The sequence below is a fragment of the Lepidochelys olivacea genome (genome assembly GCF_965140295.1).
Source record: "Lepidochelys olivacea isolate rLepOli2 genome assembly, chromosome: 3".
NCBI lineage: Eukaryota > Metazoa > Chordata > Testudines > Cheloniidae > Lepidochelys > Lepidochelys olivacea.
The window spans coordinates 179,519,414-179,543,634 of record NC_140413.1 but is presented as its reverse complement, the minus strand read 5'-3'; the positions used below and the strand labels follow the sequence as shown (position 1 = coordinate 179,543,634).

Below are 24,221 nucleotides of genomic sequence, written 5' to 3'. Positions count from 1 at the left end.
CCTTTTTTCTGTGCAGACGCCATACCAAGGCAAGCATGGAGGCCGCTCAGCTCACTTTGGCAATTAGGAGCACATTAAACACCACACGCATTATCCAGCACTGTATGCAGCACCAGAACCTGAGAGAGTGATACCGGGCGAGGAGGCGACGTCAGCGCGGTCACGTGAGTGATCAGGACATGGATACAGATTTCTCTGAAAGCATGGGCCCTGCCAATGCATGCATCATGGTGCTAATGGGGCAGGTTCATGCTGTGGAACGCCGATTCTGGGCTCGGGAAACAAGCACAGACTGGTGGAACCGCATAGTATTGCAGGCCTGGGACAATTCCCAGTGGCTGTGAAACTTTCGCATGCGTAAGGGCACTTTAATGGAACTTTGTGACTTGCTTTCCCCTGCCCTGAAGCGCATGAATACCAAGATGAGAGCAGCGCTCACAGTTGAGAAGCGAGTGGCAATAGCCCTGTGGAAGCTTGCAACGCCAGACAGCTACAGGTCAGTTGGGAATCAATTTGGAGTGAATTGAATCCTGCCTCCTCTCATCACGCTGCCGCCACATTTGAGCTTCAGCCCTCTCTTCAGCCCGCCACTTACTCTCTTCAGCCCGCCACCTCTCCTCCCGGTTATTTTGTGCTTTCCTGCACTCTGACATTATTTGCCTCCACGCATTCGTCTGTGCTCTGTCAGTGTGGGAGGTCAGCATGAGCTCAGAGAACATTTCATCACGAGTGCGTTTTTTTTCTTTCTAATCTTCACTAGCCTCTGGGAAGGAGAAGATCCTGTGATCATTGAAACACATGCAGCTGGTGGAGAAAAAAAAAGGGACAGCAGTATTTAAAAAGATACATTTTATAAAACAGTGGCTACAGTCTTTCAGGGTAAACCTTGCTGTTAACATTACATACATAGCACATGTGCTTTCTTTACAAGGTCACATTTTGCCTCCCCCAATCGCGTGGCTACCCCCCTCAACCCTCCCCCCTCCCCGTGGCTAACAGCGGGGAACATTTCTGTTCAGCCGCAGGCAAACAGCTCAGCAGGAACGGGCTCCTCTGAATGTCCCCTGAAGAAAAGCACCCTATTTCAACCAGGAGACCATGAATGATATCTCACTCTCCTGAGGATAACACAGAGAGATAAAGAACGGATGTTGTTTGAACGCCAGCAAACATACACTGCAATGCTTTCTTGTACAATGATTCCCGAGTACGTGTTACTGGCCTGGAGTGGTAAAGTGTCCTACCATGAAGGAGCAATAAGGCTGCCCTCCCCAGAAACCTTTTGGAAAGGCTGTGGGAGTACATCCAGGAGAGCCACGAATGCCAGGGCAAATTAATCCTTTCACATGCTTGCTTTTAAACCATGTATAGTATTTTAAAAGGTACACTCACTGGAGGTCCCTTCTCCGCCTGCCGCGTCCAGGAGGCAGCCTTGGGTGGGTTCGGGGGGTACTGGCTCCAGGTCCAGGGTGAGAAACAGTTCCTGGCTGTCGGGAAAACCGGTTTCTCCGCTTGCTTGCTGTGAGCTATCTACAACCTCATCATCCTCATCTTTTTCATCCCCAAAACCTGCTTCCGTGTTGCCTCCATCTCCATTGAAGGAGTCAAACAACACGGCTGGGGTAGTGGTGGCTGAACCCCCTAAAATGGCATGCAGTTCATCATAAAAGCGGCATGTTTGGGGCTCTGACCCGGAGCGGCTGTTCGCCCCTCTGGTTTTCTGGTAGGCTTGCCTCAGCTCTTTAAGTTTCACGTGGCACTGCTTCGGATCCCTGTTATGGCCTCTGTCCTTCATGCCCTGGGAGATTTTGACAAAGGTTTTGGCATTTCGAAAACTGGAATGGAGTTCTGATAGCACGGATTCCTCTCCCCATACAGCGATCAGATTCCGTACCTCCCGTTCAGTCCATGCTGGAGCTCTTTTGCGATTCTGGGACTCCATCATGGTCACCTGTGCTGATGAGCTCTGCATAGTCACCTGCAGCTTGCCACACTGGCCAAACAGGAAATGAGATTCAAAAGTTCGCAGTTCTTTTCCTGTCTACCTGGCCAGTGCATCTGAGTTGAGAGTGCTGTCCAGAGCGGTCACAATAGAGCACTCTGGGATAGCTCCCGGAGGCCAATACCGTTGAATTGTGTCCACAGTACCCCAAATTCGACCCGGCAAGGCCGATTTAAGCGCTAATCCACTTGTCAGGGGTGGAGTACGGAAATCAATTTTAAGACCCCTTTAAGTCAAACTAAAGGGCTTCATCGTGTGGACAGGTGCAGGTTTACATTGATTTAACGCTGCTAAATTCAACCTAAAGTCCTAGTGTAGACCAGAGCTGAGTAACTATTGTGTACACAGGGCCAGATTCTGCTCTCATTTACTCTGGTTTAAACCTGGAGTAACTTGAGTAAAGTCAGTGGAGTTACTCTGGGTTTACATCAGTTTTAATGAGAGCAAAATCTGTCCTATAATCTTTAGTTCTTGCAGTTGCACTAAATAGGTGTGTTCAACCTTTACCCTTTTTTGGGGAATAGCAACTGTTATGTGACTTGCATGGCATTTTAGATTAATAAATCATCCTTTCTTACCTTTCAGTTTTTCTCTAGTTAGTTACCTACAAGAGAATTTACAAGAGCAAACATGAGTAAAAAGGAAAGACCGTGATGATGATTAACTAGAAAGTCTGCAATAATTGTAAGCCGTAGCTTGCACACTGCTTCCGTCTACAGAGATTAATGCCTTTCACAGAGTTATAGTTTCACTGCTTTGTTTCAGAACACAACAGTGTAAAGAATGCATTTATTTTATAATTTTAAAATAGCTAGGGATACCTTGTGTATTGTCTCTCTGGCTTTAAACGTAGGGTGACAGAAAATAAATAAATGTCTTTGATGAATAACTCAAAACGAAAACATTTTTTCCTAAAGCCCTTTGCCCCTTAACCATCTGTCACACAAGTTAACTTCGTAAGTGTCCACAGAAAAAAATAATGTATTTGAATCCTAATGATTGTGTATGATTGTTTATGATTGTTTTAGGGTTCAGAGTTTCTGGTTGTTCCCAAGCTGGCACTAAAAAGGCAAACTTAAGGGTTTTTTGTTTTGTTTTGGGTTTTTTTTGGTAATATTAACTGTACATGCAGCCTTTTGAATACTTTTTGGAGGAGAGTTATAAAGTGGAACCTTAACTTGGAATTTCCAGGTTTGTTAATTTTATGTTTTTTGAGAAAATGACAGAATTTTCTCAAGGGTTTTTTGGCTGAAGAAAGTGATATATTTGTTCAACTGTAACTCATTTTTTGAATAGGAATGTCCTGAGGTGTTTTTTAAACCTGTGACAGCAGTCTGTGAAGACCGTACAAGCTGCTTGGAGAGATTGGCAGATCTTGAAATCCATGCAGGGGTAGATCCTATTCTGTCCCAGATAGTCTCTTGCCTCCAGATGTTGTTTCACCCCTCTCATTATTACCATACCAGACCCTTTTGTCTCCCATGAGGCTTTAGTCATAAAGCTCCAGTCAGGCCATTTGCAATTTACAAAGCATGACTCCAACTGAGGCATGCATCTAATGCATGTTTTGTAATGTGTACGTATATTGTTAATGGATATTCATCTCTGTGGGTTGTTTGTGATAGCTATTATTTAAATGAAGTTACATGAAACTCCAAAGCTACGTGTTAAATACAATGGTGGAAGAGTAATTGGAAATGTGTAGGTAAATCTGTTTCAGAGAGACACTGAGCCACAAGAGTGCTAGGAAAATCTGTTTCTTTTTTTAAAAAAAGACATCATTTAAAAAACCTGACATATCTGAAACTCAGGATGTGATTTGCCCCACACTTTACAAAAATTTCTAACCAGTGATGAGATATGATGTGAAATTTCATGTCAATTTGATTTGGTTTTGTTAAAGGTGGGCCTGTACTCAGACATTACCTTTAACCTTAATTATGATGGCATTAGTGCCCCTCCACAATACATCACATAATTAATATTTGTTAAGGTTTCTTGGTCAATTAAAATGAATAATTGAGGAGAAGTCTAAACATGAAAAATATCCCAAGGGCTTGGTGCACATGAGAACCTTGTGATAAATTCAGAGCATTGCCACATAGCAGTAAACTAAATACTAGGTTGACAGTTTTGGAGTCAATAGCAAATAAGCATATTAGGATTTTATGTTACTAGAGCAAAAATAGGAACTGTCAGGATTCCCATTTGTGAGAAATCTTGATACATCTGGTATAGAGCTTCAGAAATACAGACAGAACCTATTTGCTTTGCTCTTTCCATTGCATTATCAACAAAGTGTAAAGTGGAGCCTTTAAAAATGTATAGAGTGGGCCCAGCAAAGCAGCTGAGTCAGCATCACCTGATGATCAATGCCATTCAAAGTAGCTGATGTGATCATTATGGAAAACTGTCATATCGATCACTAAAAGATCAGTCAGGCTGTCCACATGGCAAGCAAACTGGATGGCAACTACAGCGGGGGCAAAATTCACAGAAAACAAGCTACAAGAAGTCTTAGTGTGTACCACTGCTTTTTTTTCACAACGCACAGAAAGCCCGAGCAGATAAACTGTCCAAACACAGAGCTTCTTCCCATCCTCAGCATGCCCCTACGTGGGGTGGTGCAGTGGTATAGAGCCTGCACTGCTCCAGCATGCCCCTACGTGGGGTGGTGCAGTGGTATAGAGCCTGCACTGCTCCAGCATGCCCCTACGTGGGGTGGTGCAGTGGCATAGAGCCTGCATTACTCTATACCTGCTGTAGTTGCTCCCTGTTCAGGGCAGTGTTGCCCCACATTGTGATGGATAGGCCAGAATTTGGCCCCAGATTCATAATGGGAAGCTGACTTCAACCTTAACTATGGAGTGGCTACTGCCATTCTACAGTACTGCTTGGTATTTTGTGCCAGATTTTGAGATACCTTGGAATAGTGAAAAGAAAAGGAGGACTTGTGGCACCTTAGAGACTAACACATTTATCTGAGCATAAGCTTTCGTGAGCTACAGCTCACTTCATCAGTCTGCATCCGATGAAGTGAGCTGTAGCTCACGAAAGCTCATGCTCAAATAAATTGGTTAGTCTCTAAGGTGCCACAAGTCCTCCTTTTCTTTTTGCGAATACAGACTAACATGGCTGCTACTCTGAAACTTGGAATAGTGGTGAAGGGTATTATATAAAACCAAATTAAATTGGAATTCACACTAATATTTGGTCTGGAAAACAAATGGTTAATTTGAGCCTTTTATTTATTTCATTAAAAAATACAAAAAACCAAACACCATCTCCAAGAAATAGAAACAATGCAGCATGTGAGACATTTGCATTATCATAACAGTCATTATTACCAACATCAGAATAAATACAAGACATGAGGGCTTGTCACAGAAAATTATTTAGCATTCCATCTGGTGTATTGCAGACATTTTCCTATTTTAAACACTAACCAGTACAGATGAGAGAGAATCTCCCTTTCAGTGCAATTTGAGGTGTAGTCCAAGGACTTAAGAAATTCATAAACTCAAATTTATCAAATTCAATATTCAGACACACAGGGGACCATCCAGAGTTTAAAAGTTCACGTTTTGTTTTTAGTGGTTTATTGTCTTAGTGATATTATTCAGATAATTTTTTTCATTTTTAAGCATATCTCTGCTCTATTATCAGTCATGTCTACGGTAGTGTTACAGTCTAGACTTGCATAGCAACACTTTGCTAAGGGTGTGGCTGCTGTAAGTGAGTTGATATGCCCGCAGGTATGTGCACTGCTTACCTATTGTTGCAGGAAAAAGCTTTCTTATCAGTATAACATAGTTCAGACTTCAGAGCCAGAAGGTTAACCATTGTAGGAGGAAAATTACAAAAAAGAATTCTGCAAGATAGAGATGGACCTGTACTGGCACACCAGATCCAAACCCCCTTAACCTTTGGGAAAGCTCAGATCCATATCTGAACATCATAGCCCAGCCCAATTTGATTCCAAACATTATTCTCATTAATTTTGGCCCTGCTGTGGAATTTGTATGGTTGGTGCGCTTCCTCTCCCCCTCCTGGAGATCAGGGGGCTGCAAATGCACTATGTGGATTTCATGGTGCTTTCTGTGCATTTCGGAGACAGCTGATTGTACAAAGATTATCAGGAAAAGGTTTTAGTAAGAACATGGATTTGCCCTACTGGGATTAGAGCTGTGTTCTATCAAGTAGAGTATCCTGCCTCCAGCAGTGATCAATACCTGTTGCTTTAGAAGAAGATAGACTTCCCTGAGCCCTTTCTGTCCCCACTGAATTTATACATACACCCACATGTGTACACACAGTTACACCCAGCCATTGTGCAACACTGCAAATGAGGTGAAAAATCTTACCTGACCCCTGCTGACAACTCCCTAAAGCATGAGATTTGGTTGCACTTATATTAGTTTATGTAGCTATTATTTAGTTAGTTACTAATGTTGAGTAAAAAGAAAAGGAGTACTTGTGGCACCTTAGAGACTAACAAATTTATTTGACAGGTTTCAGAGTAAGCTCATTCTTAATCTTTCCCTGTTTGCTGTAGAGGATGTTGATTAGGTTCTGCAGTTTCTTTGAGAGCATGTGGCTCAAGCTGTCAGCATAGTCTGTGTGGTATGTAGTATGTAATGTGGTATGTAATGGATTTTTTACCTTCAGTCCTTTCGGTATGATGTCCATCTGTTTGCATTTGGAAAGGAAGATGATGTCTGTCTGTATCTGTACGAGTTTTTTCATGAAGTTGATAGATTTCCACTCCATATGGCTAAATTCAGTGCCTTCCATAATGACAGGTTTCAGACTGGCAGCCCTGTTAGTCTGTATTCGCAAAAAGAAAAGGAGTACTTGTGGCACTTTAGAGACTAATAAATTTAAATAAATTACAGCTCACTTCATCAAAAGCTGATGCTCAAATAAATTTGTTAGTCTCTAAAGTGTGACAAGTCCTCCTTTTCTTTGTGCGAATACAGACTAACAGGGCTGCCAGTCTGAAACCTAATGTTGAGTAGTCCCTTTCAAATCTAGTGTTAGTGCCACAAGCACATATGGTGTTCTGAAGACTGCGGGTGGGACTTTCAGAGGCACCTAAGTGATTAAGGGCTGGTCTACACTGGCACTTTAAAGGGCTGCAACTTTCTCGCTCAGGGGTGTGAAAAAACACCCCCCTGAGCACAGCAAGTGTCAGCGCTATAAAGCACCCGTGTAGACAGTACACTAGCGCTGGTAGCTACGATTCTCATGGAGGCGCTTTAGCGTTGCCAGTGTAGACTAGCCCTTACTTAGAATATTTTACAGGCATGACTATGTCAGCAAGGGGGTGTGTGTGTTTTTTCTTACAGGTATGACTGCCTAGTAAAAGCCCTAGTATAGACACAGCTCTACTGGTATGAGGCACTTTACCAGGGTTAGCTCTATTTTGCTTTGCCGAACCCAGATAGTCACATAGGTATGAACGTTTTTATATTTTTATATATATATATGTATGAACGCTGTTTTATCTGTGCCTGAATACTTAAAAAGCAGCAAAACTTTGAAGTGTAGTCAAGGGCTTAGGTGCATGAGTGCTTTTAACTATCAATGGGATTTTGGTCCTATATGGCTTTTGGAAGTCCTACGTTGAGTTTCTCCTGGGAGGTGCTGAATCCTCTCACGCTTCTTGATATCAATGACTGTACAACACCATCCAGATCAGACCCTTTGTGCATTTGTTCACAGGTACCTCTCATAGGACTGCTTGAATTTGCACATAACTAGGAGTAGGAGTAGGGCTGCGGCAGTCAGTGGGGTCGACTGTGGTTCTTCTACAGAAATTGTCTTTACAAGTAGTGTCTGACTAAAAGCTGGTGAAACTGCAGTGACAAACAAAGACAACATTTTGAAATAGTAACTGAGGGATTGGAGTGGGCGGGGAAGGGAGAATTGACTCAGATGGAAAGGAATTTGGAAATGTGAGAAATAGGGGGAAAATGCTTGTGTGAACATTATCAGCATTTTTTAAAAAAAACAGGCAAACAAGAGCCTGTAGTGAGCACATGAAACTGGAATTGAGCTCTGTGGATTTATATTATTGAAAGGTGAGGGCTGGGGAGAAGAATGCTTCTGAAGAAAAACTGAAGCACAGTGTCTAATGTAATTGAAGATCATTTGAGTTTTGATAATTCTCATGCTGCTGCTGTTCATTTATATTACAGAAGTGTTAAAAGGCTCCATTCAGGGTCAGGCCCATAGAAGAACAAGACATCTTCATTTACATTAACACCCCCACCCCCACCCTGTATTCTCCGAGTGCCTCCCATGGAAAATCATTAGTCTCACAGTAATACCCACCATACATATAACTGAGCAGGCAGAAAAACACACTCAAGAGATATCAAAATGTTTAGCAGCTGCAATTAAACCTAAATTAAATAGAAAGGAATTGCTGTTTAAACAGCATTTTTGCAACGGCATTTGTCCCTAGCACAGTCCATATTTTTAAATGCAGCCTTTGTGCTAAATACTGAATGAGTGCTGCTTGTACATCAGCGTTACTTTTTTAAGTGAACAGTCTTGAAGATAAATGAAGAAAAGTGTTCTCCTTTTCAAGTGATAGTAATCTGAGACTTTTCCGTTACATGAGGCTCTTAACAAAAGATTGTAATTCCACCAGCTTTGTTTAGGAAGGTTCCATTGTCTCTAGAGTATGCCTAGATGTTAAAAAAGTCCAGGAGGAGAGTCATGCTTTCAGCTTTTCACTTAAGGGCTTGGAATGTATACATTCCATTGAGTGCTTTGGATTGTAAAAGCTGGCTGAATGTTTCAAGATCCTTTTAGCCCTTCCCCTGCACCCCCACCGCCTTACCCTTGGTACAGCCTTCCTTGCCTCTACAATGCTTTATGCTAATCAAGTGACATCACCACTAAGTACACAGCGAGTGGCTACTGATTATATTACAAACCAGCAGAAAGATCTGACTGAGGTGTGTGGTGCTGCTCCTGGAAGCTTTGGGAAGGAGGGCAGTGGATGGCTCTGTGCTTCTTTTACTTTGGGTTGAATCTGAAACTTACTTTTATTTTATAGTTTAATTGCATTAGGGTTAGGTTTGTAACTGAAACCATCTTGGAGCACTGAGGGTTCCATGTAGTAGAGAGAAAAATAAACCATGGGGGTTTAAGTTTGAATGTGCTACTGGCAACTTACCATCAAGCTACACTACTGGATTTTGAACCGAAGCTGTTATTTACTTAAAGTGCAGCCAGAGCATTTTCACTGGTGAGGGGGGCCAACCTTCTGAGGAAGTTGGGATTTGCTTGGATGTATGGTGGATTAACCTGTGGGGTTTTTATGCTGCAGTTCGACATATCACTGAGTTGTAAATGGAATTACAAAAACCAACCGGTATGCCAGGGCCATTGTCCTCAGGTTATGCAACTCAGGTGCCATATAACTATAATCAGTTAGAAGGAAGATTCAAGCAGTTACAAGGTAAGCCGGTGCCTATGCCTTTTTCTTAAGTGTTGCTATGATATGATGCCTGTAAACATATTAGCATGAGCTGGTTCTGATGCTACTGTAACACGCAGAGGCCAAGAGTGCTGCTGTGATAAAAAGCTTTGCATTCTTTTAAAAAATACTGTAAATCCTCTGTTCCTCTGGGAATGCCTTGGTCTTACACAGTATGGGGGACACCTTCAGCTTTATAGGTGACAAGAGGACTACATCAGATCCAGTCATTTAGAACAATAGGAAAGTGGGGGAACAGTGTGGGAGTGGTCTTTTTGTTTGAAACTCCTCAGCAAATTACACTTGTGAATATGGTATTTAATCATGGAATCTTAATTTAGTTAGCAGTGCAGGAGCTACTTCTGATTCCTTACAGCACTTCCTTGTAAAATGTAACCTGGTGTTTCAAATCAAGAATGATCGCTTTTCTTCCAGACATATTAGTTTGCTTAAATGGCGAATCTTCAGAATCTGTAGTACAAGGAAACGGTCACATATTTTAACAATCCCATTCTCTCTGCAATTTATTTAGTTCAATTTAATTTAAAAAAAAACCTAGATAAGTTCATGGAGGATAGGTCCATCAATGGCTATTAGCCAGAATGGGCAGGGATGGTGTCCCTAGCCTCTGTTTGTCAGAAGCTGGGACTGGGCGATGGGATGGGTCACTTGATGATTACCTGTTCTGTTCACTCCCTCTGGGGCACCTGACATTGTGTCTGAAGACAGGATACTAAGCTAGATGGGACCTTTGGTCTGACCCAGTATTGCAGTTCTTATGTCCTTTTGGAGGGAGAGGAGTGGTATTTTTTATTGTCTGTTATTTTAATTTCTGCTTTGTGTGAGTGCATGGAAAGTGACATTTGTTTCTAGAAATATTCTTGTGTCCTACAGAAAGTAATGCAGGGTCTGATCTGTGGTGAAATCCAGAGCATCATCAGGGTAAAGAAATAGAAACAGGCCCAGCATCTCTTTTTTTAATATGGCAGTACAAGTTCTGATGTTCCTCTGAGTCTGGCATGTCTCAGGGATCAAGGAAACTCAGATATTGTCGTTTGAAAATCAAAAAGAAATCATAATCGAAACCAAAATTCTCTTCACTTTGCAAATCCATGTGACTCAGTAAATATTCCCAGAGCAATCCAAGTGCAATGAAGTTTAACCCCACTGTACACATTTCTTATTTTACTCTCATCTGTACCACAAGTGTGGTCCTGTGGTTCCTGTCAGAGAGGGAGGAAGAACCGAGGTTAGCACAAAGAATGTTTTTATTTGTTGGCTTAAAGAGAGAAAAAAGTTCATTCATAGTAGTTTTATTTTGTAAGTTAGCTCACAGTAATGATTGCACACTGGATCCGAAGAGATAAAATGACAACATTTTAAACGTTGGTAAACTAGTCATTCCTTAGGCACAGCACGAAAAAATCAAGGCTCCAAATTTACAAGAGCGCATATGTTAAAATCTTTAGCTTACACATCTGTCAGATCATATACTGCAATAGTTACTTTAAAAAAGAGCCAGCTGAATTTGTGGCAGAGAGAAAAATATACGAACTCATGTCTCTTGCTTTGCTGGTAAGTTAAATGTCCTAACAAAATAGGTTTTGTCATTTTAAGTTACAGCACTTCAGGAATTCAAGTCAGTTTACATCCCCTTGAAATAGGCAAGCAGACAGCTTGTGGTGTAAGCACAGAAAGTGTGTTTTTCCCTTAAAAGAGTATTTCTGTGCTGACTTCAGAAATCAAGTCACTGTAACAGTCTCTTTACTGCAGTTTCCTCTGAAGAATGGACAGTTAAAAACCAGGGAGTTTTTCACAAGGTATAGGGTGGGAGGGGCTTTGTAGCAGACTGCCCATAACAAAAGGCTGTTTATTCGCAGTGCAGAGGTGGGAGTCTTGCTTGAAAAAACTGTGCTGACAGTGATCTTGTTCAGGGTGGAACTTAACTACAGGAAATGTCTTAAACCATGCACTAAATAGTCCATGAAGTGCCAAACAATAACACCAAATACTGAGTGTTGCAAAGGGGGGGTGGGGAGCAGTTTAGTACTGCTGACCCTGGCGATCTTACCTCAGACTTGAAGGCTCTTCATTTGGAACACGTTTAAAAGTCTTAATTTTTGCAGTTGGTATAAAATTCGAAAGCGACTGTTGTCCTCTAAGCTGGCTATAATATACTCAGTTCAAAATATTGTGGGTTCTGTGCACTGGAAGTTGCTTAGTGTGGCCATGCTCATGCTTCTGGGCTAATCCAGGACCAGCAATGATGAGCTGAAGAAGTACAATATTTTTAAATTACACTTTCATGGCATTTGTTCTTTCCCATCACAAAGGGTGAATCAGCAAAAAAAAACTCGATGACCTTGGTTGCACCCTGCACGTCTTGCAGGCTCTGTGGAACAGCACCACTGTTTTGTTTTATTTCGGGTTTTATTCTGGGTTTCCCACATTTATACCTGTTCTCTAAGTTGTGACTCGCTGCCCTGGTGAGAGAAGCGACACTACTTTAGAGATCTCATAATAAATACAGAACGGAATAACATTCATTGACCTCTCTACCACCCTGAACCTGTCCCCCTATTTTTCATAACCCTAAAAGTTTTTGGTTTTGGCCCTGGATCTGCACCTCTGTACTAGGCCCTGGCAAGGCTCTGTTCAAATTTAGTGCATTCTAGGCTTCCCCTGTAAGAAACTCTCGAGTAGATTAAACAGAAGAGTATCTAGGCTCAGCCCAAAGCTGCATAGACATTTAGAGATGAGGATGGCTCTTTCTTTGACCTTGCCTCACAAAAAGGAGGCAAGTGTGGCTGGAGCTGGAAGTGTCACATCACAGGAGAAGAGAAAAGGAGCCAGGAGGCAGCTTGAACCTACACAGCATCCTAAGAACCCAAATTACACCTGCATTCCTCTGTAATCCACCTCTTTCAAATGCAAAAAAGTGGCTCTGATGAGTAGTAAGAGATGCAGCTGATAAACTTGGTGATGAGGCTGAAGAGATTTAAAACATGCCCCCCCACATGTCTCATTAGTCTTTTGAAATCTTATATTCTTTGGGGTAGTATTTTTAGATATAGAAAGCAGTGGTATTCAGTCTGTGTGGCAACACCCACCCTCCAAATGTTTCTCAGCTCTGACTTTCACACACTAGTCACCACACCCCTGCAAGCCATTTCCACCAGTAGGCAAAATCAAGCAGGAGCTAGTGGGGCATGCCACAGTGAACTGAGAGCAACTAACCCTATCCCTTGTTTATGAAAGGATGCCAAACCAGAAGAGAAACTGTATTAAACTGGTGCTAAAGGTACAGATGGCATTACACGTCAAAAGAAGGTGCATAATGTATGCAGTGTAGTTACAGCCAGGTCCGACCCAGGATATTAGAGACATACGGTTGGTGAGCTAATATCTTTTATTGTACAACTTCTGTTGGTCAGAGAGACAAGCTTTCGAGCCACACAGAGCTCTTCTTCAACTCTCGGTACTGGTGCATAAGGATGGCTAGGTAATCTGCTGTAGATTTAGAGTTACTTAGTCATCATGGTCATTGTGTGGGTCAGAATCTTAATGCAGGTTAAGAAGCTGAGGGGATTCTTGTGCAAGTTCTGTTCACTTTAATAAACCTCACATGAGTTAATTTTTTTATGGTCAGGTCACGCAGTCCTTACTTATCACTTAAGGGATAGCATTATCGGCTGCCATAGTCATAAATCTACATATAGGTGGTCCATTCTTTATGGCCATTTGTACAGTAAATAAAGGCTGCCTTTTAGGGATAGAGCAGCTGGCCGCGAATGAAGACAGTCCTCAGAAAGTGGCCCACAGAAAACCTGTTTCCCGTTAACCTGCCCAAGGAACTGCTGGAGAGAGCTCATCCAATTTAGTTGAGAAATTAAATGAAAAGAAAACACAAAATGTTAATGTGACACTGAGAGGTATTTTGAAGTAGATTCTTGCATCTCTATTAAGATCCACAATGAACACCTAGTAATTTCAGTGCTGTGGGAAGGCAATCCTTGATGAGAGAGGAGGCAGCCATCATCACCACAGTGCAGTGGTTTTCAAACTTTTTTTCTGGTGACCCAGTTGATGCCTACGACCCAACGGAGCTGGGGGATGAGGGTTTTGGGCTGTGAGAGGGGCTCGGGGTTGGGGCAGAGGGTTGGAGTGCAGGGGTGAGGGCTGCGGGGTGGGGCTGGGAATGAGGGGTTCAGGGTGTGGCAGGGGGTTGGGGCTCTGGGCTGGGGTGCAGGCTCTGAGATGGGACCAGGGATGAGGGCTTTGGGTTGCGGAGGAGCTCAGGGCTGGGGTAGGGGGTTGGGGTGCGGGATTGGGGTGTGGGCTCAGGCAGCTCCCGGTCAGCAGCTCAGTGGGGGTGCAAAGGCAGGCTTCCTGCCTGTCCTGGCACTGCTGACTGAGCTGCACCTCAGAAGCGGCCAGCAGCAGGTCCAGTTCCTAGGCAGAGGCGCGCGGCACTCACCTGTAGGCACCGGTCCCCCCGTCAGCTCCCATTGGCCGATGCTTGGGGCGGGGACAGCGCGTGGAGCCCTGTGGCCTCCCCATCTAGGAGCCGGACCTGCTGCTGGCTGCTTCCAGGGTGCAGCGAGATGTCGGAACAGGTAGGGACTAGCCTGCCTTAGCCAGGCAGCATCGCTGATGGGACTTTTAATGACCCAGTCAGTGGGGCTGACCAGAGCTGCCGCGACCCAGTGCCTTACATTCCATGACCCAGTACTGGATCACAACCCACAGTTTGAAAACCACTGCCACACTGCTTCCTTAAATTCATTCCCATGTAATCAACAGAACTGAGTAGCATTTATTAAAATTTCTGGAATTTATAGCACTGTGCCTTTATCAATTTCTGCAGTGTAATTACGGGGTTCATTCCAAGCTGTAAGATTGTACCATAGGTGTGAAATTGCCTACAATCATTATAGTTTTAGAATTCCTGGAGAGGAAGTCAGCTTGATTTGTACTGAGGATGAATCCCCAGAAGAAAGCTTGCCCTTGAAAGGAGCTGTATGAAGTCCCAAGCTTGGTGGTAGATGTTATTTTTGTTTTTAACAACTTAGGTTTGTGCATTTTTAATGAGAGCCAAATTCTCTCTGTTGCACTCTCCATCAGATTATTATGGAGGTTTCCTTTATGGTTGTTAATTACTGTATTTTCTCAAGTTCTTTAAAAAATATCTTGCTTTTAGAGATTTAAGGCCTGATCTAACACTCACTGATGTAAATGAAAAGATACCCCTCCCCGCCATCGACTTCCTCAGACTTTAAGATCAGTCCTTAACTCTGCTTGGTAGCTAGATGTAGTGACTTGACTCTCTAAAGTTTTCCTTTAATGAAATGTTGAGACTGCTAGGAGATGTGTGTGATAAGACCCCTTCTTATTAAAAGCTGTCTGATAGGTTTCAAAATGTAATTTGTAAGAGAGAAATCAGCATCAAGCAGATGTGTTTCTAATGAAGTATCAAAGGGATTGGTTCTTGGCCCTCTGCTATTTAACATTATCATGAACAAAAGAAAACATAATATCACTGATAAAGTTTGCTTATGACACAAATTGGGAGAGTGGTAAATACTGAGGACAGGTCACTGTACTGAGGAATCTGGATCATTCTGCAAGCTGGGTGCAAGCAAACAATATGAATTTTAGTTTCACTAGATGTAAAGGTATACACCTAGGAAAAAGAATGTGGCCCACATTTACAGGGTGGGAAACTCTATTCTAGAAAGCAGTGACTCTGAAAAAGATTTGGGAATCACAGTGGGTAATCAGCTGAACATGAGCTGCCAGTGTGATGCTGCGGCCAAAAGGGCTAATGCAATCCTTGGATGCATAAACGGAGGTCTTGAGTTGGCACACTGAGGTTATTGGTGTAACCGCTGCTGAAATGTAGTGTCCATTTCTGGTGCCCACAATTCAAGAAGGATGTTGATAAACTGGAGAGGCTTCAGAGAATGAGTAAAGGATTAGAAAACTTGCCTAATAGTGTTAGACTCAGGGAGTTCACTCTATTTACCTTAAGAAAGAGAAGGTTAAAGGGTGACTTGATTCCACTGTGTAAGTAAAAATATGCTCTCAGAATTATTTGGCAGGGGGGAGGCTATTGCCTGTGTTACACAGGAGGTCAGACTAGATGATCGCAATGGTTCCTTCTGGCATTGGAGTCAATTAATCTATTCTCACATTTGGGCACCCATGATCTGGGACACAGCACAACACATTCACTAGCCCTGTGGTGGGCCTGCAGCGTGCTGGTCGCTGCTTCCCGCAGCTCCCATTGGCCTGGAACTGCAAACTGCGGACACTGGGCACTACCTGCGGACAGTCAATGTAAACAAACTGTCTCGCAGCCCGCCAGCGGATTACCCTGACTGGTCGCAGGTTGCCCACCACTGCACTAGCCCATCGTGAAGTGGATTGCTGTTCAAAATAGCAATGTGGAACACAATAGTTTTCATTTTGGGCTGAGCCTTTCAGTAGATTTCCTATAGTGAAGATGATCGAGAATCGTTCATGGAGAAATATAGTGAACTTTAGTCCAAGACTAAATCTATAACTTTTTGTAAAAAATTGATTTCACTGAGGAAAAAGTCAAAGTGAGAAAATACACTTTATGTGAGCAGGGGTACAAGCAAACATGGTAGGGTCAGTTTAGTCCTCTTTACGAAATATTTCACTGGAAAAGCAAACTTGACTACATTGCACTATAAAAGTGAACTATGATCATTTGACTGTGATGTGTTCCGTGCAACAACGCTTATCCTGACAGCAGTATCCTTCAACATAATATCTACTTTTGATGTGAATCTTACACCTGCAGGAAGCCAGAGTAGCTAGGTTTGGTGTGGGGGGTTCACAGTTGGTAGGAAGGAAGACAGAAATATTGTTTCTAATTTTAAAAAATTGAAGGCACTCAGATAATATAATGATGGGGCCATTATACAGATAAATAGATTTAATTCCATTGAGGCCATGGTACAGCAGCAAAGCTTCTCCAAGGTCTGTACGCTTTCTCTCCTGGCCCCTCTATATGAGAGCAGTTGGCCGATGGATCAGCGTACTTGTTGATACGCTGGCTTCATCTCCAAATCGCTCTCCATGTCCACACCAGGAAGCCTCATGGAGCTGAGCAAACTGCTCCATGTTTAGGGAAGCCTTGTGTGAGATTTTAAAATTCTGCCTTACTCCTGGGCAGTGCAATGACAGCATTCTGCTACAACCAGGACCCTCTGAAGATGTGGGAGAAACCCTAAGGGGCTAGGTTTCAGAGTAGCAGCTGTCTGTATTCGCAAAAAGAAAAGGAGTACTTGTGGCACCTTAGAGACGAACCAATTTATTTGAGTAAAAGCTTTCATGAGCTACAGCTCACTTCATCGGCTAGCTAACCCTGCACTATGTCTGCACTGTAATAAAAGATACATGGCTGGCCCAGGTCAGGTGACTCAGTCTTGTGGGGCTCAGGCTGTGGGGCTATAAAATTGAAGTGTAGATGTTCAGGCATGGGCTGGAGCCTGGGTTCTGAGACCCCGCAGGTCCCTGAGCCTGGACTCCAGCCCAAGCATGAACATCTGTACTGCAGTTATATAGTCCCACAACCCAAGCCCAAGACGGCTGACCCGGGGCAGCCGTGGCTGTGTTGTGGGTCTTTTATTGCAGTATGGACATACCTTAGACAAATATAATTGAGAGAATTCTCTCTTCTGCTGCATGTATTCAGTTTTAAATCATTATACAGTAATTCAGTAGCAATGGTCTGCATAGCTAGAGCCAGTGATTACTAATGTACCCCTACTGTATGTAGACTAACCTAGCTACCAGCCATTATTGTCATGCTAATTGTTATTAGAGGTGAGGCAAAAGGGTGGGAGGGTGTATTTAATTTCAAATAAAATGTCACTCAATTTTAATGTAGTTATTTAGGCCCAGTTTAACTTGCAAGTATATTCATGCTCTATGGGCAAAATTCTGCCCATATCTCCATCCTCTGCAACCCACCGATGTCTATGTGAGAGGGCAGTTTGGTCCTTGGTCTTCAGTGGACATGCTAACACAAGTTGTACAGCTAGATGGATGGAAATGGTTTGCAGATTCCTAAATGCTAATTTAATCTGCTCTAATTATGTGGTTTCAGTGTTTATTTCTATGAGAATCTTGATTCTATTCCTCCCATTAAAAAATAATTCTGCAAACATGTGAACACTAAACTTGTTCTGGTGTGGTTGTTTCAGAAGACTCAGAAGCTGGTAATAGAATACTGTTGAAAGTCTCCTATGTTTAGAAATTCATTGGAAATATTTATGTATGTGCAATCGTTGAAAGAAGAGGCTTTAAAAAACAAACCTGTTAGCTGAGTGTCTAATTTGGGGATTTAATGCAAAGGAAATGATGTGCTATGGGCTGTAATTAGAGCATCCAAGTTCTTCATTAAAGCTGACTTCCCAGCAAAACACCTGCTGGGATTTGTGCTGGATTCTTGTCCGTTCTTAAAATTAGCTGGCGAAATTTAAACCATTCGTGCATTCTCGTGCCTCCTTTTATCAGTTTTGTACCAAGGTGTGATGTAAAACTGATGCAGAGAAGCTTACAATGATGCAAAGTGGCTCATAATTGCCTTACAAGTTATTGGCTGTTTCCAGAAATGAAAGCCTTCAGTTGCAGTTACATTATAGAAGTTGTAGAGTAGCTCATAGACAAGGCTCTGTTTACTTGCTTTCTTAAAGTAAAGGATCTGGATTCTGAGGCACTCCATTGCTGCAGGCTGGAACTAATGTGGCAGCTTCATGTAAATTAAGAAGTGGAAGTTTTTAATGAATTCAATATGAAAGTGAACACTATCAATGCAGTATTCCTTATGGTATTTAATTTTATATTAAACTGAATTAACCCTGACCACACATTTTTAATTTTCAGTGTACCACAAGGGTTTTTAGAGGATATGTGTATCTCCATTAGAGAAGTCATCAAGAGAAGGCTGGAGGCTTTGGGAGCTGGGTGGAGAATAATTGTGGTTTTAGGCACCTGAGAAGATGTGTGAAGCAGTAAGACTGTAATATATACACTAGGGCTGTTGATTAAACACAGTTAACTCACGTGATTAACTAAAAAAATTAATCGGGATAAAAAAATTAATCACGATTAATTGCAGTTTTAATTGCACTGTTAAATAATGATTACCAATTGAAATTTATTAAATATTTTGGATGTTTTTCTACATTTTCATATATATTGTATTCTGTGTTGTAATTGAAATCAAAGTATATATTTTTATTACAAATATTTGCACTGTAAAAATGTTTAAAAATAGTATTTTTCAATTCACCTCATACAAGTACTGTAGTGTAATCTCTTTGTTGTGAAAGTGCAATTTACAAATGTAGATTTTTGTTGTTGTTACATGACTGCACTCAAAAAGAAAACAATGTAAAACTTCAGAGCCTACAAGTCCACTCAGTCCCACTTCTTGTTCAGGCAATCACTAAGACAAGCAAGTTTGTTTACATTTAAGGGAGATAATGCTGCCCTCTTCTTATTTATAAAGTCACCAGAAAGTGAGAACGGACATTTGCATGGCACTTTTGTGCCAGATAGGCTAAACATTCGTATGCCCTTTCATGGTTCGGCCACCATTTCAGAGGACATGCTTCCATGCTGATGACGCTCATTAAAAAAATTAATGCATTAATTAAATTTCTGACTGAACTCCTTGGAGCAGATCTATATGTCCCTTGCTCTGTTTTACCTGCATTCTGCCATATATTTCCTGTTATAGCCGTCTCAGACGATGACCCAGCACACGTTGTTCATTTTAAGCACACTTTCACTAGAGATTTGACAAAACACAAAGAAGGTACCAAAGTGAGATTTCTAAAGATAGCCTTCCAAAATCTGAGAGGGATGAGGTATGGAGCTTGCTTTCAGAAGTCTTAAAAGAGCAACACTCCGATGTGGAAACTACAGAACCCAAACCACCAAAAAAGAAAATCAACCTTCTGCTGATGGCATCTGACTCAGATAATGAAAATGAATATGCATCGGTCCGCACGGCTTTGGATTGTTATCAAGCAGAACCTGTCATTAGCATGGACTCATGTCTTCTGGAATGGTGGTTGAAGCATGAAGGGACATGTGAATCTTTAGCGCATCTGGCACATAAATATTTTGCGATGCCAGCTACAACACTGCCATGAGAACGCCTCTTCTTACTTTCAGGTGACATTGTAAACAAGAAGTGGGTAGCATTGTCTCCTGCAAATGTAAACAAACTTTTACTTGTCTGAGTGATTGGCTGAACAAGAAGTAGAACTGAGTGGACTTGCAGGCTCTAAAATTTCACATTGTTTTATTTCTGAATGCAGGTTTTTTTGGTACATAATTCTACATTTGTAAGTTCAACTTTCAAGATAAAGAGCTTGCATTACAGTACTTGTATTAGGTGAATTGAAAAATACTATTTCTTTACAAGTATTTGCACTGTAAATACACAAAAAAAATAAAGTGAGAACTGTACACTTGGTATTCTGTGTTGTAATTGAAATCAATATATTTGAAAATGTAGAAAACATCCAAAATATTTAAATAAATGGTATTTTGTTATTGTTTAACAGTGCAATTAATCATGATTAATTTTTTAAATCGTGGGATTAATCACAATTTTTTTAATCGCTTGACAGCCCTAATATACATATAAGTGGGATATTTCTGCTCAAATGTTTGACTGTAGAGTAGTTTAAAATGCTGATATTATATTGTCTTTAAATTCCAGAGTCAACACAATGTTGAAGTAACTGGGAGAATTCACAACACTTGGAGCTGTCATTTCAGGCTTTTGGCAGATCGTTCTCTTCAGTTTGTATTTAGTTAATGTTTGGAATATTTGCTTTTAACTGTCAGGGCTAGAAACCTAATATTTTATAAAAACAATAGCTCAGGCTGTGGAGCATTATGTTGCTGAAAGGCCATTCTGGGTCAGATTTGGTGGTCCTGCAGTTGTGGAGTAAATGGGTCTCTGAAAACCAGAACTGTTGCATATATAACCATCTGCCAGTCTTTGAGCAGGGTGGGTTTGAGCCAGTGGCATTGAACGGAATTTCCATTGATTTAGATGGGTTAGGGCAAGGCCCTCCTGTTCCATAGGTTAAAAGAGAAACGAAAATGTGTACAGCGTCTTTAGCTGGGATCAATCTGCACAGCTCAATGGAATGCTATTGATTGACAGCAGCTGAGGGTCTGGCCCTTCATGTAGGAGACGGATAATTTAAATTAACTAAATTTGATGGAGAATCCAAAAGTCAGCTAGCCGCTTTAAACTAAATAGTACTAAATATCTGTATTTAGGAAGGTGGTTAATGTCCCAAACAGGTTTTTATCTCAGGGCTGTATCCTGTTTCCACTCAAGACAATTTGCACTTTTGCCATTGACTTCAGTGGAAGCAGGAGTGAACTCTAAGTAAACCACATAGAGGTGATGCTATTGGTAGAGAGAGGCAAAACCGTAATGCGTTTTCTCTTCTGATTTCTTTCTGAAATCTATTTTATGCTCTTTCTTCTTTTTCCTCCAGCCCTTACTTGACCATTAAACTTGTACCCTAAACAATGAAAATCTATCTAAAGTAAGGATCCAGAGAGTGTTGAGGGGAGAAGAAATTACAGATTTGCAGCATGATTCACGGGAGCCATGTTTCCTGTACTGAACTGCTTTTCTCTTATATTTTAGTACAGAACATAGTATTATGTTTAATAAGATGTTCCACAGATGTTCAGAAACTGAATTTAGCAAGTGAGGATGCAGTATCTTTTCCTGCTGCTGGTCCAAGCCAAGGCAGTGCATGATTGTTCAATAACTAGCCCTCTGAACTGTTTTGTTCCTTTTTAAGTTGAATTGAAAAGTACTAAATATCTTGTTATTCAACAGTGCATGGTATTGACACATTTTCCCATATGAAAATGAACGGACCCTGTGTACTGAATAAGCAGCTTTAAGGAAGTTATTCAACAAAACAGTAGGATCAGCTTCTCTAAGGTTAGAAGCGGTTGTAAGGGAGATGTTCAAGGGAAGAAAAGAACTGAAGAGGGTGGCTCAGAATCTGCTTTGTACTTCAAGCAAGGTGGAGCAGAAATGTTGTTTGGGATTTAACCTAAGGGGCTGCCAGGTAACAATCCATTCCAGAGCATCTGTTGTTCCAGCTAACTGCCTTGTTGACTCTAAAGCAGGGGTGGGCAAACTTTTTGGGCCGAGGGCCACATCTGGATGGGGAAATTGTATGCAGGGCCAGGGCAGGGGGTTGGGGTGCAGGAGGGAGTGCGAAGTGTGGGAGGGGGTGCAGTGTGCAGAAACGGGCTCAGGGCAAGGAATTGGGGCAAAGGGGGTGTGTGGGGTGCAGGAGGGGGCTCAGGGAAGGGGGGGTGCGGGGAGCAGGAGGGGGCTCAGGGCAGGAAGTTGGGGTGCACTGGGGTGCGGGGTGCAGCAGGGCTCAGGGCAGGGAGTTGGGGTGCAGGAGGGGTGCGAGGTGCAGGCAGGGAGTTGGGGGGTGGGGTGCAGGAGGGGTTTGGGCTCCAGCCCAGTGCCACTTACCTAAAGCTGCTCCGGGGTGGCAGCGCCGTGCACACCATGGGGCCTGTGCCACCATGGGGGGCAATCCCGCGGGCCAGATCCAAAGCCCTGAGGGGCCGGATCCAGCCCACGGGCCATAGTTTGCCCGCCCCTGCTCTAAAGTGACAAGGTTATTAAATGGGTCTGAGGTGAAAGCTCTGAAGTTGGTTAGTCCTTTTCAAGGTGAGGGTTAAAGGCCATTAATGGACCGAATTAGAAACCTGTGGATTACTCTGCTTTACGACTAATCCCGTATTGTTAACAAGTTCTAAATTCATTACAGCAAGAAAGAAACCATGAAATAGCATGTAAAAACACAGAGAGCCCTCTGTCTCCTGTCCACTTGTATGAGAGTGCAGGTATTTGGGGAATCTTATATTTTCTCCAATTTGACTGTATTGTTAACAATACATGTGAGATCATATAGTGAATGTAGTTAGCATCAGTGCTGTATTATTTCCCCTTCATACATCCTTGCATCCCCCAAACCCATACTAAGTGTCATTAAAAATGACATTCCAGGACTATGTTCAGGGCTGCTGAAGACTTGCATACCAGAACTCTTCTGTTTCTCTCTGCTGAGAGAATACAAGATGGATAATGATCACTCATGCTTGTGACTTTTGATGTAGAATCTAAGGTCAGGATGGCAGTGAGAATTCTCATTAACACAAAGGACCTTGTACAGTTGCTGCTGGAACTAGGGTATCCCGAGCTGAGAGCTTCCTTTGTAGAAGAAAACCACTGTAGCCAAACTAATATTAACCAGTCTCCATAGATATGCTGAATGCCCCACTGTGTTCCTCTTCGAAAAAAACAAAACTAAAAGGCCCTTCAGTTTAAGGGGAACAGTACAGTTAAACAGGCACACAGTAATCGTTGCACAGTCTACTCTAGAGGCTGCATTAATGGTTTTTAAAAGGTCTTGTGAAAGTTGCCTTTTAATCCTAAAATGATGTGACTGGAAATCCAGATAATTCAGTGTTCCCTGACATTTGTTTTATTCATAGAAAATATGAGGAGGAAATCCTCATAGAACCCAGACATAGCAGATAATACAAGGCTAACTTACATTTCACAGACTTTATTATGTAGTTGTTATTTGGCTGAATAAAATATGTTTTTACTAAAGAATGGTGCAGGATAGTGTAGTAGGCTGTAAGTGTGTGTGTGTGTCCCCCCAAACATGATCAGTCAGTTATCTGTTCTGCATATGCCCTTTAGCTGGAAACACAAAAAATACAATGCTATGGTATTCCACAAGGATTGTGTTAATCATTCTCTAACCAGAAAGATCCCAAACACCTTCCTCAGAAAGGTATATCTGGGTCACATGCACCTGTAAAAATGGCAGGGCAAAGGTTTCTAATGAATTTGGTTTTTACTAGAGTGAAAATGAGAACACTTCAGGGGTCAGTTAGGAGGAGGAATAGATAAAAGTTCAGCTGCAAGGAGGATTATATACAAATGAGATGCTGTAAAAATGTAAAAAAATCAGCTGCACAGATTTTTACAGGAAAGTGCCTTGTTATAGAAATATATTTAAGTAGAATAAATCGTAATATTATTGCAAGGAGATTGTTAGGAGTCAGATGATACAAGAGCTGAAAAGCTGGTGTGTAAATTGTGGCAGCTCCTTAATGGAGCTGCACCAATGTATGGAGCTGAGGATCTGGCCCACAGTTTATCTCTGCGATTCAGGCCTAGCTGTCTACTCTGCTCAGACGACTACCTCTCTTTGGTTGCAACTTCCTTGCATTGATATCGCATGTTGGGTTCTTTTCCCCTAATGTACAGCAGCCTTCTTTGTATCCCTTTTGTGCTGGTAACACTATCAACTGTTGAGTTTGATTTGAGCATGATTCAGTTCCAGAAAGGAGAAAAAAAAAAGGGAAGAGACAACATGTCCATGGTTTTTCTTATTTTTTGGCTGCACATAGGAGTCCTCTTATCTGCAGTAACCTCTGCTCATAGCTGTGAGAATAGTTGTTTTTGTCTAAGTGAATATCTTTCAGCAACAGTGATAATTTCCAGGGAAGGTGGAGTATTCTGTTAATGAGGAGGCCATTATTTTTCCGGGTATGTACATCTTTCAGCTTTTTAGATTGTCTGCCATTGTAACAAAAGTG

General features: G+C 42.1%; 1 protein-coding gene across 4 annotated transcripts in view; it reads left to right on the top strand.

Annotated features, from left to right (window-relative positions):
* Window positions 1–24,221, top strand: part of SPTBN1 (spectrin beta, non-erythrocytic 1) — a 214,181-nt gene that overhangs the window by 91,634 nt on the left and 98,326 nt on the right. Inside the window, exon 1 of one of the 4 annotated variants that reach the window (XM_084622259.1) lies at window positions 8,966–9,476. The exons of 2 other annotated variants lie outside the window; for them this stretch is intronic. In XM_084622259.1, the coding sequence (XP_084478385.1) occupies window positions 9,368–9,476 (109 nt within the window). In that variant the 5' untranslated portion in view covers window positions 8,966–9,367. Of the gene's footprint in view, window positions 1–8,965; window positions 9,477–24,221 lie in introns of those variants that run through there. One more of the 4 variants, XM_084622258.1, reaches the window with a different exon arrangement.